Below are 14186 nucleotides of genomic sequence, written 5' to 3' on the forward strand. Positions count from 1 at the left end.
CTTAAGGAACCTGACTCTTTTATTACAGGCAATAAGCCTGCCTGTCCTTTGCTCCAGAAGGAGACACTAGTTTCCAGGGCTACTCCTGAGGAGGCACAGATATCTTTGGAAAGACAGACTGGAGCACAGGGGGTCAGGGCCACGGCTCCCAAGACATGCAGAAACACCACAGACTCACAGACAGGCAGCAATGAACGTCTCTTGATGAATCTGCTTTTCTTGAAGGCTACCTAGGTGAGTCTCTACTAGGGTTTGGGCCATAAGTATCTCCCAAAGGTCCACATGGTAAAGGCCTGCTCCCCAGAGTGGTGCCATTGGAAGGTGCTGGAACCTTTGAGATGGGGTCTGATGAGAGATCCTCAGGTCATTGGGGGTGTGCTCTTAAAAGAGTGCAACCCAGTCCCCTTCTTTCCATGTTTTTGTTTGTTGTTTGGTGGAGGGGAGTTGTTGTTTTTATTTTTTGCTCCCTGATCATCAGGTGAGTGGATTTGCTCCACCACCTGCTCCTGCCTTGATGAGCTGTCTTGCCACAGGCCCACAACCATTGGGGACAGTGTATCATGGCCTAAACTTCTAAAGCCATGAGCTAAAATAATCTTTTTTTTTTTTTTTTTTTTTTTTGGTAAATTGACTATCTCTGGGATTTGCTATGGTGATGGGAAGCTGACCAATTCTGTCTCTCTGCACAATATGCACCTCAACCCAGCTTGGCTTCTGGACTCCACTACGTTTGCATTTACTTATTTGGCAAAGAATGGGGGCTTCCCTTGCTCCATAGCTGGTATAAAGTAAATGCTGAGGTTCAGGCTCTGATTTCTTTCCTTGGGTTGCGGTTACCAGTGATCCTGGGCTCAGGTTTTCCTGAGGGATGGTTTGTGGATTTCAGACCTTGGGAGGGGAGTAAACCAGTTAAGCTCTGCGAGTCCTGATTGCCTAAGCGTTCTAGCCTGTTAGGGCACTGGCGTGGCCTGTGGAGGAAATGACCATCTACCCACACTCAGAGTTCAGCTTCATGTGTCCTGTTCAGGTTTCCAGGCTGTTGGATGTGGTTTGTCATCAGTAAGAGATGGAAATAAAAATCGGAGTATGTTTTCTGCTTAAGTCGTTCAGTGGCTCAACACCGACTCTAGGACAGCGTCCGAGTCCTGTGGTGCAGCGTCTCAGGCCCCCGGCACTTGATCTCAGCCTCTTCCCTGGCATTCCTGCTCAGCTTCAAAGGTCGCTCCTAAAACCCACCATCAGGGTTCACGGCTCCCTTTGACTCTAATGTCCTCCCACCAGGCCCCACCCATGGCCTTACACTTGCCGTCCATCTTCAGTTGGCTCCTGGCCGGAAGGATTCTGGAACACTCCACGCCCCTCAATCACTATGGAAAACCCACCCTTCCCTCCCACCCTAGGTCAGTAAAATGTAAAATGTTCTTGTCAAAAGCCTGATAGTGAATATTTTAGGTTTGGGGGTGTTCAGTGTCAATTCGGCCACCGTAACCCAAAACAGCCAGAGACGAGATATAAGCAAGCGGGCTGGCTGTGTCTCAGCCTTTATTTATGAAATAGGTGGCCGGCTGAATTACCCCTCAGGCTATGACTGGCTGACGCCCATCCAATGCTTGAACACACTCTAGTCTCACAGGCTTCTTTAACGGATCTCTTTCTGAGGAATAGCAGGAGAAGGGCCCTGGGGGGAGTAAGACCACCCTCTTCACAGGCCCCTGCTCCTGGCTTTCATGCATGAGAGCCACATCCCCTCACTTCAGCATTTCTGCACATCAGCAGAACAGCTCCTCCCCAAGGGGCAGCAAAGGATCAGGACCCGCCTCGCGGAGACTGGAGCACGGTACCTTCAGAAATGATCACATCTTTGTGGTTATTTTCATATAGGTGCAAAGAAAATGAGAAACTTCAAAATGACTTAAAAAATTCTATCATTTACAAAGAAAAGTGAAGAACAGCAGGGACGTGTGTGTGTGTGTGTGCGCGCGCACGTAGCGAGGGAGAGAGGGAGAGAGGACCAACACTACCGCAAAGAGAGCAAGAAAAAGGAAGTGGGGAGTGAACAGGAGGGGACGTCCTGCCCGTGCTCCCAGAGTTCTGTGGAGTCTGCAGGCCAAAGTTCTGAGGCTCACAGCCAATCCCAGAGGGTGAGAAGGTTCTGTGCCCATGACAGTCACCTCACCTTACACTGAATGGAAGGAGATGGCAAGGGGCCATTCAGCTCTGGGATCACGGAGCAGAGCCTAACTAAACGGCGCAGCCTGGCTGGGCCTGGCTTCCGTGGGCTGAAAGCTCTCATAACACACGCAAAGTGTAAACACCCAGGAAGACCCATCTTTCTGTGCCAATTCTTTTTCTGGTTGTTTTTTATTTCAATCAGCTTTCTCCAATGTGACGAGACCTCTTCATGGGACCAAGACACTGGAAGAGCATGGTGGAGGGAAGGCGGGGAGAGAGAGCTGGAGAAGGGCAGCACAGCAGCTGCAGCCGAGGCAAGAGGGACGCCCGTGGCCCAGGGACAGTCACCATCTCATGGGACATGCAGAGCCCCAGGCCAGGCTGCTCAAAAGATGACCACAGTTGGGGTCTTCTCCTGGGAGACGCAGGGGACCTCCCCCAGGAGCTTCTTATCTGACCCTTCCTCCTCCTGGGAAAAGACAAACGGAAAAAATCAACCAAAGGGAGGAAAAACACAGAGGGCCAAGTCAGCTCCCCAGAAGTTGACCCCAGCAAAGAGGGAACAGACAGGCTGACAGGAAGTGGCAAACAGGGCCAGGTGGCAGAGGAAGGGGAGATGGGCAGTGCCCAGGATGGAGTGGAGGAGAGAGTGGGGAGCTGGAGTAGAGGAAGGGGCTGACAGGCACCGGGAGGCAGGAGTTAGCCCCCCAACGCACAACAGGTCCCATTCCCAGACAGAGCAGTGGGGAGCCCGGCCTCTGAGGTGGGGCCTGACCTTGGACAAGGGAGTTCAGGCCCCGATGCTCCTCCCTCTCCCGCTCTCTGACTGCTCAGACCCACACCACTCAGCAGCACCTCCCGGACACCTTACCAGGGGCCGGGAGCTCTGGACACACACACTCCGGAGACACAGTCCCAGGGAAGCCAAAGCCAAGATGATCTTCAGGATACAGACAGCTGCCAGCAGGGAACAGAACGCTAAGAACATTTTCTGGAGATAAAGGAAGAAAGAGATACAGTCAGGAGCCAGCCCCTCGGATCCCGTCCAGACCACCACCTTATCAACCCAAGCACGCACAGGACCTGCGCGAGCCACTTCCCACCAAGGTAGACTGCGTTTCCCGGCAGCAGGGACCACCATCCCTCCATCCCTGGCTTCTGCAGTGGCTCTTTGCCACCCTCTGGAGAAGTGGGGTCTCCTTCTCCACTCCTGGGTCTGCCTTGGCTGTGAAACCCAATGGGAATGGCCCACACAGTGACCAGCAGCCTCCAACCAGCCTGGCAGCTTCCATTTCCCCCTCTTGAGTCGCTCACAGCTCTACGCCGGGGACCCTGTTGCGTGCTAAGAGCTTCCTGGAGAAGTCGTTGCAAACTCTGGCTGAAGCCCCAGCTGAGCTCGCAGCCAAGAGCTGTCCTCATGCCCTCAAATGACCACCCCCAAAAGGCATCTGCCTGCAACCACATGGGAAAACCCACGTCTGAGCCCAGGGAACCTACAAAACTCTAGGAAAGAACCAACTAGAGCTTTATGCCACTATGTGGGGGGATGGTTTGTAGATAGCAAGAGATAACCAGCAGCACCCACAAAAAGCCAGGAGGGTGGCCCACAGTCTCCTCCCTGCCCCTCATCCCCCAGATTCAGGGAATCTCCAGGTTGTGGGGGGCTGAGAAACATCTTTGGCTTAGTGAGACCTGGGTGAGGTCCAGGTGCAAAGCCTGCGCCTCAGCCCTCCATTGTCCCCTTTCCTCGGAGCCCAGGATCAGGGTGGGTCCCTGGAAGGCCGCACCCTTCCTCACCATCATCTTCTCCATGTAATTCCTGCACCTCTCCTCCTTCCACTTGTCGTTGTAGCTCCTCCACCTGTATCTGTAACTAGTGGTTGTGTTGAGACCATCACACGGAGAGTTGACCTCCGTGACGGAGGCGTCATTGGTTTGCCAGACTAAGCTGGTCACACAGAGGACAGTCGCAGCCACTGCTGTGGCGATACACGCCAGGATGAGCAGGCCTGATACACAGCCCTGGAAGGAGAAGGTCAAGATGCCCATCGTATCCAGCAATGGCAGAGCCATGAGGCCCCCACCCTCCAACCTGTCTCTCCTACCCCCGCTCCTGTCACAGAAAACCCCGTCAACACCCCCAGGGGTACCCTCAGGATGTTGAGAACCAAAGGGTAGAAGACAGAAAACTGAGCAGGAAAACGAGACCCAGGAGGGAAGAGATGGGAAAGAGTAGGAGAGAAAGACCCGGATGACCACGACTCACGGAGAGTTTGCCCGGGTACTTCTCGTGGGCCACGGCCCCAGCTCCGGCTATGATGGCCTGGAAGAGAAGACACCAGGAGGAGGCCTCCAGCCTACTCCCCTGAACTGACCCACCCCTCCTCCAATGGTTCCCACACATCCAGAGCGAAGCAGGGTTCAAGAGACAAGTGAGGAAACCTGGCCTGAGCAGAACTTCAATTCCACTCTCCCCGCCTTCCCAACCTTGCCTTGAAGACCAAAAGGGCAAGGCGGCTTCCTGGAAGCAAAGGCATTGGGACTCTGGTGGCTTCCGCAAGTCCCCCACCCAGAGCCAAAGGGACTTTCTCCGCCGACCCCTTGCCTCCCTCTGAGCTCCTGGCCACCTCCTTCCTCACCACACAGCCTGCCCAGAAGGCACAGCCAGAGGCCCGCAGCGCCGACCCGGTCCCAGGCCCAAAGTAGAGACACACTCCGAGAGTACAGCTCACAACCCCCAGCAATATCTGGGTCACCTGCAAGACAGGATAAGAAGTCGACTCTCCCCGTGGCCTGCACACCCCAGGGCGGCCTCCCCTCTCCTGCCCATGGGCTTCCTGCTTTTCCTCTGTCTAGCTCTCCGCAGCTCCGACTCCAGAAAGTTCTGTTCCCTCAGCTTTCACTCCTCCCTCTCGTAGGTCTGACTGGTTCTCCTCCCTGGCTTCTTCTGAATATAGACACTTTCTCATCCACCTGGTGAGTCCCACGTTTTCCTCCCCCTTCTCCCTTGGGAGTCTCATTCTCTGGTCCAGGTACTCTGTCTCACCTCAGCTTCTGGCCCCACGGGGCTCTGTGGTAGGCACAAAAGTGTGTGACCCCATCCAGAAAGGAGTGTGGTGGCTGAGGGCCTACCCAGCTCAGCTCCTTTGGGGTCCCCCTCCTCTTTCAAGCTGAGGGCACATTCTTTGGGGATGGCGTCCCAGCCAGTGATTGAGCAAGATCATGGTTCAAGGCCATCACGCCCAATGTGGAATCTTGTGATGTGCCATCCTGGCTAGGGAGCCCCCCAACAGAGACCTCGTCAGCACCGCACTGCAGGCTGAGAGCCCCCTGCCCAACACTTCCCATCTCTTTTCATTTCATAGGTGTTACCCCTCAATCAACCATGCAACCCTAACTCCAACTTCCCAGGAAACCCAACAATCACAGGCTCCTGGGTACCACCAGCTGCATGTCCTGGGAACATCTCAGCTTGGTCATAGCTGAAATCCACTCGGCCCCTGCACTCCAAGGTCCCCTCGCTTGCCCTCCAGGACTCCTGTCTCCCAGTCAGCCACACTCCAGACCTCGGCATCTTGAACCCATGTCTTCCCTCATATCCCAAAGCCAGTGACTCCCAAGTCACAGAGACCCAAACACAAGGGGTGGGGACGCCTTTATTTCCTCCCCACTTCTGCTATGACCAGTGAGAGCAGACGTTCCATACGTCTGACCTGGACACCTCCTGCTCAGAGGCAGCCAGGGCCCAGGTTCCTGCTTGGAGCCCACCCACAGCCCTCCTGCCTCCGAGGCGGACTCACCAGGCCTCCCTGTCATTCAAGGCCCTCAGCTGGCCACGAGGCTCTCAGCTGAAAGTCCGATTCTCTCTGCTCTTTACGACTGCATAGGCTTTCTGGCCTCTTAACCTTTGTTCCTGCCATTTCCTTAACCTGGAATTCCTTTGCTTCTGCTGCTGCCACCACCTTTTCTAAACCCAGTCCTTCTGCGCTCAGGGTCTGGTGCAGACTCCACTCCTGCGTGCCCACGACACAAGGTGTGATTCTTGTTTCTCACATCACTGGATCCACCTGATCGTTTGTGTTATGAACTCTCTGCAGGATGTGGAGCACGTTTAGGTGACAACCCAGGTGAAGGGCCCAGCAAATGGCCTTGTACCTGCAGCCCTCAGTCCCAATTGCACAAGCAGCTCCAGAGAGTCTTGTGCTTGCTGCCCCGCCCGAGGCTGGCACTGCCCGCTCTGCACCATTTCTTTCCATCCCATCCTCAGTGGGGAACCCTCCAAGCCTTCTCCCAAACATGACGGCACACGCACAGAGTTTATGTCCCTCCTGGTGGGACTCAACCCACTTTCCTTTTCACTTCCTATTCTCCATCCTCTGTGTCACCTTGGTGTCCCACCTAGCCCCCCACACTCACCCCCAGAGCCAGCTGAGCATTGTTTATCCTGGCCCCAGAAGGCCCAGTATCCCGAGGGCGTGAAATGAACTGCTTCAGGGAAGCCCCAGCTTTCAGCAGCTGTGTCAAGGCCGATTCCTGGTGGATGTGGATATCAATGTGGGTGGGCTGGGACAGCGTAGAGACCACATCAACTCCGTTCACAGTCACCTTGTTTTGGGTCATCATGCCTGGTAGGGAAAAGCCAGACAAGAGTGAATGGAGTCTGAGAATCAGGTGAGGTGAAAAGCCATACCTGACCTGGTTGAGTCCAGAGGTCCTCCTGGACCAATACCACTGTCCCAACAACCTTACCCTGGGATGCAAATCCAGAATTTCACCACATACCTTATTGGACCCAAAAAGACCTGTGGGCTGTAGGATAGGACAAAGAAAAAAATCAGAATAATTTTAGTGACTCGATATATATGTTTGCACACAACACTTTCCACTAGTTAAAAAGTTCAAGAGATATGGAGATGTGGCTCGGGGTACAGCACTTGCCTGGCATGTGCGAGGCCCTGGGTTCCATCTCCATTATACCTTTAAAATCTCTCTTCTGTCTTTTTCTCCCTGACGTCTAGTTGCCTCCCAAATGGAAACTAATATGATTCGTTTCCTACATATCTTCCAATGACAGTTTTCACACCCAAAATGGTCTAAAAATAATCTTTCTCGCCCCTTTTCCTAGAAATGGCAGTATCCTGTACACACTGGCCAGCACAATACTGCTTTCCTATTAGTATATGTTTGCAGAACAATCCTACATGTATCCATGAAAAGCTTCTTTATTCATTTGCTTGGCTCCATAGCATCAGGTGTATGAATCTATCATGATTTATATAAGTTCCCTGATTGCCAGCCTTTAGGTCATTTCCCATGCTTTTCTATTACAGCCAATGTGGAAATGTGCATTACAATTTCAGAGGGTACGAACAGTCGCTCTCCACAGAGGGAGCAGCAGCCGACAGGAGTGGAGCTGCCCTCCCCACGGCACAAGAAGGTGCAGAAAACTCTTCTATTTCAATATTAGATGGGAAATAACATTCCATTGCAGATGTTAGTAATTTTGCACAATAAAATGCTCCATTTTAAATGCGATAAGCATTTAAAGCATTGAGATCATCAATGAATTTTGACAAATTTATACCTTTGTACAACCACTATTACGATCAAGATTATAGATATCTATGTTGAAAAAAAATGATTCAATGATTCTCCCCAGTAAGCACCCCAACCACCAGCTGCAGGCAACTGCCGATCTGCCTTCTGGAGCTATTCCACTATATTTTAAATTTTCATTCAAATATATTCCAGTATCTATTATATTTTAATTTTCATTCTTATCATAAATGAGGCCCATCATCTTTTCAAGTGTTAAGAGCCATTGTCATTTGTTTTGTGAGCTCTTCCTCTATATCCTATGTGCTTCCTGCTTTATTTTGTTTTGGTCTTTATTGAATTTCTTTGTATATTCAAAAAAGATTACAATCTCTGCCGCGAGTTGCAGTTATTTCTTTCCAAGTTCTTACTTATATTTTGACTTTGCTTGTATTTTCATAGTTTTCATTTTTATAACTCTAGGTTAAATTTATAAAAGCTCTTCCTCCTTTTTATGCTTCCTAGGTCACATTACATGCTTTAAAAGGTCATCCCAGTTCCAGACGTTAAAATAACTCTCCCATGTTTTCTTCTAAGTGATTTAGGCTTTTGGTTTTACTTTTCAATATTGATCCCTCTGGAATTTGTGTCCTAGTTTGGAAGACGTGGATCTGAGTTTTTGTAGTTGTTCCGATGCTTAACTTCTGAAGGATAGTGTCTGTTTGTGAAATATGTCATCTTCCAGCAACTCAAGATGCTCTCCTGAGCAAAAACAAAGTTCCCATAGGAAGGGAGGTCTGCTCCAGTCTTCCTACTCTGCCCATTGGTGTGTCTGATGAGCTCTGCACCATTACTCCAATTTAATTAGTATAGAGTTTAATGTCTGATTATGCTGTTTTGTGATTCCCTATGCTATTTTTTTCAAAATCATCATGCCCATTTTTGTGAAATTATTTCTCCATATATAATTTAAAATTGACTTCCCTAGCTCCAAGAGAAATCCTACACAGGTGACTCTAACAAGGCATGCAAGTGAAGTGTCGCAGATTAAATCAGATAGTAATATCGACTCCGATACCACCTCCCATGGTATGCTGCCACTCTCAGAACATCTCACACCCCACCACCACCTCCACCAGCAGCCTTCTTTGAGGTAAAAGAACAGGTGTTTGATAGCTTGGAGGAGGCAAAAAAGAGATCCAGGCTCACTCATGGGCACACAGAAGGAAGACCAGCCCTGATTTCAGATCTTCTGTTGGGGACCCAGAGTTGGCATCAGGTTGCAGTACGAATGTGTCCTGTGCCCAGATACTTTACCGGAAGGCTCCCTGGGTACTCCTCCCACTCCACTCCAACCCTCTGAAGAGCAAGATCTGGACCCTCCAGCACCCCGAAGACTCCATCCCCACCTTCCACTGATTGGGGACACAGCACCCTGCTCCCTCCACCCACAGCCCTCAGGGCTCAGTCTTGAAGGAGTTCCATCCACCCAAGCCTGGGACAGAGACGAGGCGCTGGGGAAGGTGGGGCAGAGCAGGTGCCAGCCTCTCCTCCCCTCAGGCCACTTCAGTCTTGAAGGGACCCTGGGCAGTGGAGGGCCCTGCCTCACCTGCTGTCCTCTGGGAGCTGGCAGAGCCGAGCAAGCTGGGAGGAGAAGACTTGGCGCTGAGGACCCTGCAGGGTGGTTGGGAGGGAGGGGAGCAGGAGGCAGGGGTGGAGGGAGAGGGCCTGAGGCAGCCTGGAAACTTCCCAGCAAGGGGCTGAAACCAAGGGGCCCATCTCGGGGGGGTTCCATCATACACACACACCCCTACTCGGACAGCACGCAGCAGAGGCACACACTTGCTCAGAAAGCCCTAGCCTGACAGGGGCTGGAAGAGGGGACACCTTCATAGGACCCCCCTGGGCATGTCACTTGTGTGCCTACCCTTCATGGCTCCAGCTCCCCAGTGCCCAGTGACACCGTAGTCTGGAAAGCCCCTGAGGACCCCCAGCCCCAGCTGTCTGCTGGGAAGTGCTAAAGTTTGGTCACTGCCCTTGTCTCCATCCCTCTGGCTCCCACCAACTTCCTCCTTCAGCCAGGGCAGGGTCCTCACAGCTCTCCCTGCCACACACTCGCTCAGGGGCCCTGAGGAGAGCAGGTGAGGAGGCCCCAGCCTGGCCCCCCAGCACCACCTGGCCCCCCACAGGCCTGGCTCCCTCAGAGCTGGCCGGGGAGGGATGGCGCCAGCAGACGGGAAGGGAAGAGGCAAGGAGGGTTCTGGCCTTTGACCTCCACCCACCACTAGTGGGGCAAGTGGCAGGGTCAGTGCTGAGTGAGCTTCAGTGGACAGGGAGGACCCCCACTGGGGACTGAGGGGTCTCCAGGACCCACTGGGGAAGAGCCACCAAAAGAAGCTCAACAGAGGGCCAGAGCTTGGGGGCCTCGGGATTTGAACAGTCAGAGGGCTCTGGAGAGGAGAGGCCAGAGGAGAGCCCAGCTGGGGGCAGGTGGTGGACAGGTGAGGCCCATGGAGAGCTTGACCCTGACGCCAGGATCTGACGGTGAGGGCAGGAACAGACATGAGGTGGAGGAGGAGCCCTGGCAGGGTCAGGCTGCCCTGAAGACAGCCTTCAAGAAGGGCCACACGTGTGGCTCTGTGACCAGGGCAGCCACCCAGGGACCCTGGGCACTCTGGCCCTGATCTCCAGAACTCCACTGAACATCTGCCAGCTGCTCTTCCTCGCTCTCCTGTCCTCCCCCACAGCCTGTTATCCAAGGACATGGGGACTGCAGACGATGCTGAGGTGGCTCCCGAGGCCCTGCCACCCACCCACATCAGTGTGCACGTCCACCAGGAGTCGGCTCTGGCCAAGCTCCTGTTGGCAGGATGCTCTCTGCTGCGGCTCCCAGCCCTCCCCGGAGGCACAGCCCCTCAGACCCTGGGCAACAGCCGGCTGCTGGTGGCCTCCTGGGTGAGTGTGGCTGCCCATCTCACAGGGCCCTGGTGGGACATCCCAGTCCCTCACATTAGGCCAAGGGAAGGACCCTCTTCTTGTGGGTCACACACTCTCTGCCAGTCTCTCTCCAAATAGGTGCTGGGCCAGTTTTCTCTTCTTCCTAGAAATCAGTTTCTCCATCTTCTCATTACAAGCAGGGCATGGGGCAGGAGGCAGGGGAATGAGTTGAAAGAGTCCCCTCTCTGGGTTTTAACCACCAGTACCTGAAGGACGGGTCCACAAAGCCACCATAAGGCCTGGGGGTAGGGCTGCCTCTGTGCAGGCACCCAGGAGCTTGTCTTTAGGTCCTCTGTCTTCCAGGTGGTGCAGCTGGTGCTAGGTGTCCTGAGTGGCATCCTGGGGGGATTCCTCTATATCTACGGGCCCACCACATTCTGCTACTTGGGAGCTGCCATCTGGACCGGGGCTGTGGTAAGTGAGGCAGCAGGTGACCAACCTCCCAACAGAAGGATAGGACTTCCCAGGACCACCCCAACATGGTGGAACAGAATGTTAGCCATCAAAAAGTCCCTAATTATCTAGGTCAGTTTGTCATTGGTGCAGATAAGGAAATAACCAAAGGAAGTGGGGTGATGTCTGAAGTCACAGGGTCATCTCTCTGGTCCCCTGCCCAGTGCCCTTCCCACCAGTCTAGGTCCTCGTTCCCATTGTCCCAGTTATTAGCTAAGGCTCTAAGGACCTACTCACCTCCAGATGTCTGCCCTGAGATAGGGGAGGCAGATAGAGAGTCTGCAATCCCCAGAGGAAGCGGAGCCTCCTAGTTCCCTGTTGTGCTCTGCATATCAGTGGGAATCCAGGCACGAAGGTCAAGAGATGTGTGTGTGCAGTCTTCAACGGAAGCTCAGTGGGCTGCTCATGGTGGACCTGGGGACTCTCCGACAGACTTGCACTCTTGGGATAGTAAAACACACTTAGAGAGATAGAAAACAAAAGACATCATCCCAATCCATCCAGTGATAGAAACATTTGGATTAGTTACAGAATAGCCAAACAGGATTTGGATCCATCTGTCCTCAGGGCTACACCAGACTTTCTGATTCTTTGAGCCTAAACAAATGAACTGTAGAGCTGTTAGGACAGGCCCCGGGACCTGGGGCTGACCAAACACTCATCCTGCCTTGAGAGCTTCTCCAACAACCTGGAATTCCACCCCTAAGATTGCACCTGTTGTGGCTCAAAAAGGAGGGTTTTGGAGAAGGGAGGAAAGGCTCACACCTGTCTTGACCACAAGCACTTCTAGATGTCACTAGAACAGAGCATTCTGTAGCCTCAGGGGTTTGACCCAACTTAGCATCCTCACCAGTTACATAACTACTGCTTAGCGCAAAACCTGGGAACATACTTGATGTGCTCATGGGGACACAGAGGCACTCATGTTTCCTGTGCACATCACTGCTGGTTTAATCTCTCCCCAGGCCGTGCTGGCTGGAGTTGCTGGATTTCTTTATGAGAAACGGGGTGGAATCTGCTGGGTGAGTTCAGGTCAGGGCAGGGAAAGGAAGGAGGCTCAGGCGAGAGGCCAGTCCAAGCCTCCTACCCCACCATACTTGAATGTCACCAAGCATGGCCCTTTTGTCCCCAGTGCAGGCTCTGGGAGAGACTGTATTGCTGAAGTCTGCCCCTGCCTCCTCCCCTCCCCAGGCCCTGCTGAGGACCCTTCTCATACTGGCATCTTTCTGCACCGCCATTGCAGCCATCGTAATTGGGGCTAGTTACTTCCATGAATACCAGTACTCTGTAGATGAAGATGACTGTAAAATCTACTCAGAAAACTGGCCCACTAAATCCCCCATCACCCCAAGTCCCAAAGAAGTCAGAAGGCAAAACCTGTGCATCTCCCAGGTGAACATGCTGAAGGTAGGTGGCCAATGTGAAGGAGTGGGCAGGGAGAGCCAGGAAGGGGCGAGAATAAGGCCGTCCACAGAAACAGGTGCCCCTGCTCTTCACCTGATGATCGTCACCAAGCACCACAGGAAGAGTTCCTGCGACCGTGAGTGCTGCAGACCAGTGGCACAGACAAGCCCTAAAATACTGACCATGAGAAAACCGGGACCGCAGCACTTCAAAAGTGTTGCAAAGACATTAAAGGAACCTGCTCCCTTGGTCCTCTCAAGTCTTGGAGGTTGTCAGGGAATCAAGTCCTAGACTCAAGTCCATCTCCGTAGAGATGAGGACACTGGAGCCCAGAGGGAAGGGATTGTAGCTGCATCCTACACACAGGATGCACTGACTCACTCCAGAAGCCACAAAATTGGGGATGAGGGGTGCAGAGTGACCCATGTTGGCAAAAAGCATGGAAAGGGAAGGAGAGCCACTGAATCTGGTGACCCTAGCTTTGGCCCTCTGTCCCCAGGCCCTGGTCATAAGCCTCCAGGCCATGCTCATGGGTGTCTGGGTCCTGTTGCTTCTGGCATCTCTGGCCCCCCTGTGCCTGTACTGCTGGAGAAGATTCCCCCCGAAGAAGGTGAGTCCCTGAATGTGTGTCTGTGTGTTGGGGGTAGTAGAGCTGTTCACAGGAGACAGCAGTGGAGGATGGGTGATTTTGGAAGGAAAAGGGCCCTCTATATAAGTTCCAAGTAACATCGTGCCTTTCTACCCCAACTCAGAAATCCTGTTTTCAATCAAGTGTCTCCAGCCCAAGAGCCCAGGAAGCCAGGGAAGTTCATAGCTATGTTAGCCCTTTGGTGCTTTCTGAATCAGGTACCTTTCAGCCAATGTTAGATCTGGCTGACTCCAGAATCAAGCTGTCCTGGAAGAGAGAATTTGCCCTTTCTCTCCTGATCAGGGTTGCTTGCTCTCTTCCTCCCTAGAAAAGACAAGAAAAGAAACTACTGGGAGCAAATGGGATCTAGCCCTGAGCACTCACTCCTTCTGAAGCAGAAGGTGCTCCTTCTGCTCTACCTGTCCCCGTCTCTGACTCTTGGAAGAAGCAGCAAACTGGAGGGAAGAGACTCCAATAACCTCACGACCATGGGGTTGTGCTCATCCCACAACCATGGCCATGCCCTGCTCCACCGACCTTCAAACAGCTCTCCACTCCACTGCTCACTTCGTCATCCTGCACCCCTCCCTGTCCCCTCCTTTGCAGTAATTTGAAAATAAATTGCTCCTGGATTCTTACTTTGCTATTCCAGGGAAGTTCTCTTGGCTGGGAGGGCAGTGGAGCATGAGCCAATCACAGACCCCAGAGGCTCCTCCCACAGATCCAACCTTGTACCTGGGTCTAGAGTTGCTGGCCCTGAACCTAGACCCCCTTTGAGTCTGGTTCTGTGGCTGTGGATCCTAATGCCTGGGTATGAAGGACGAAGGGTGCGGAGACTCTGAGTCCTGCTCCCTGTCATTCAGATTTAAAAAGGTAAATGCTCAGCCATTTGATGATTGGATTTTTATTTTGACCATTTGACAATATTAAGAAGTAGACACATAACGCCAAGATAAAATTATTTTAGAAATCATCTTTTTCAAGAGAGGATGTCCAA

At 52.8% G+C, this 14186-nt stretch overlaps 2 protein-coding genes across 4 annotated transcripts; one reads left to right on the forward strand and one right to left on the reverse strand.

The window, feature by feature from the left end:
- Positions 1–2356: 2356 nt before the first annotated feature.
- LOC113175534 (transmembrane protein 176B) lies at positions 2357–9413 on the reverse strand. Of its 2 annotated transcripts, XM_026379810.2 has the most exons (8): positions 9317–9413; positions 6955–6981; positions 6589–6797; positions 4812–4928; positions 4439–4495; positions 3970–4194; positions 3044–3163; positions 2357–2641 (listed from the first exon to the last, which is right to left on the reverse strand). In XM_026379810.2, exons 3-8 carry the CDS (start codon positions 6793–6795, stop codon positions 2558–2560), a joined length of 810 nt encoding a protein of 269 aa, XP_026235595.2. In that variant the 5' UTR covers positions 6796–6797; positions 6955–6981; positions 9317–9413; the 3' UTR covers positions 2357–2557. The 2 variants fall into 2 exon arrangements, with proteins under 2 accessions (XP_026235595.2, XP_026235596.2); XM_026379811.2 differs by lacking the exon at positions 6955–6981.
- A 355-nt stretch (positions 9414–9768) lies between these two features.
- On the forward strand, positions 9769–13825 carry LOC113175535 (transmembrane protein 176A). Of its 2 annotated transcripts, XM_026379813.2 has the most exons (7): positions 9769–9848; positions 10455–10662; positions 11008–11118; positions 12123–12179; positions 12349–12564; positions 13061–13171; positions 13518–13825. In XM_026379813.2, exons 2-7 carry the CDS (start codon positions 10471–10473, stop codon positions 13557–13559), a joined length of 729 nt encoding a protein of 242 aa, XP_026235598.2. In that variant the 5' UTR covers positions 9769–9848; positions 10455–10470; the 3' UTR covers positions 13560–13825. The 2 variants fall into 2 exon arrangements, with proteins under 2 accessions (XP_026235598.2, XP_026235597.2); XM_026379812.2 differs by lacking the exon at positions 12123–12179.
- The last annotated feature ends 361 nt before the right edge of the window (positions 13826–14186 follow it).

The sequence above is a fragment of the Urocitellus parryii genome, unplaced genomic scaffold (genome assembly GCF_045843805.1).
Source record: "Urocitellus parryii isolate mUroPar1 unplaced genomic scaffold, mUroPar1.hap1 Scaffold_196, whole genome shotgun sequence".
NCBI classification, from domain to species: Eukaryota; Metazoa; Chordata; class Mammalia; order Rodentia; family Sciuridae; genus Urocitellus; species Urocitellus parryii.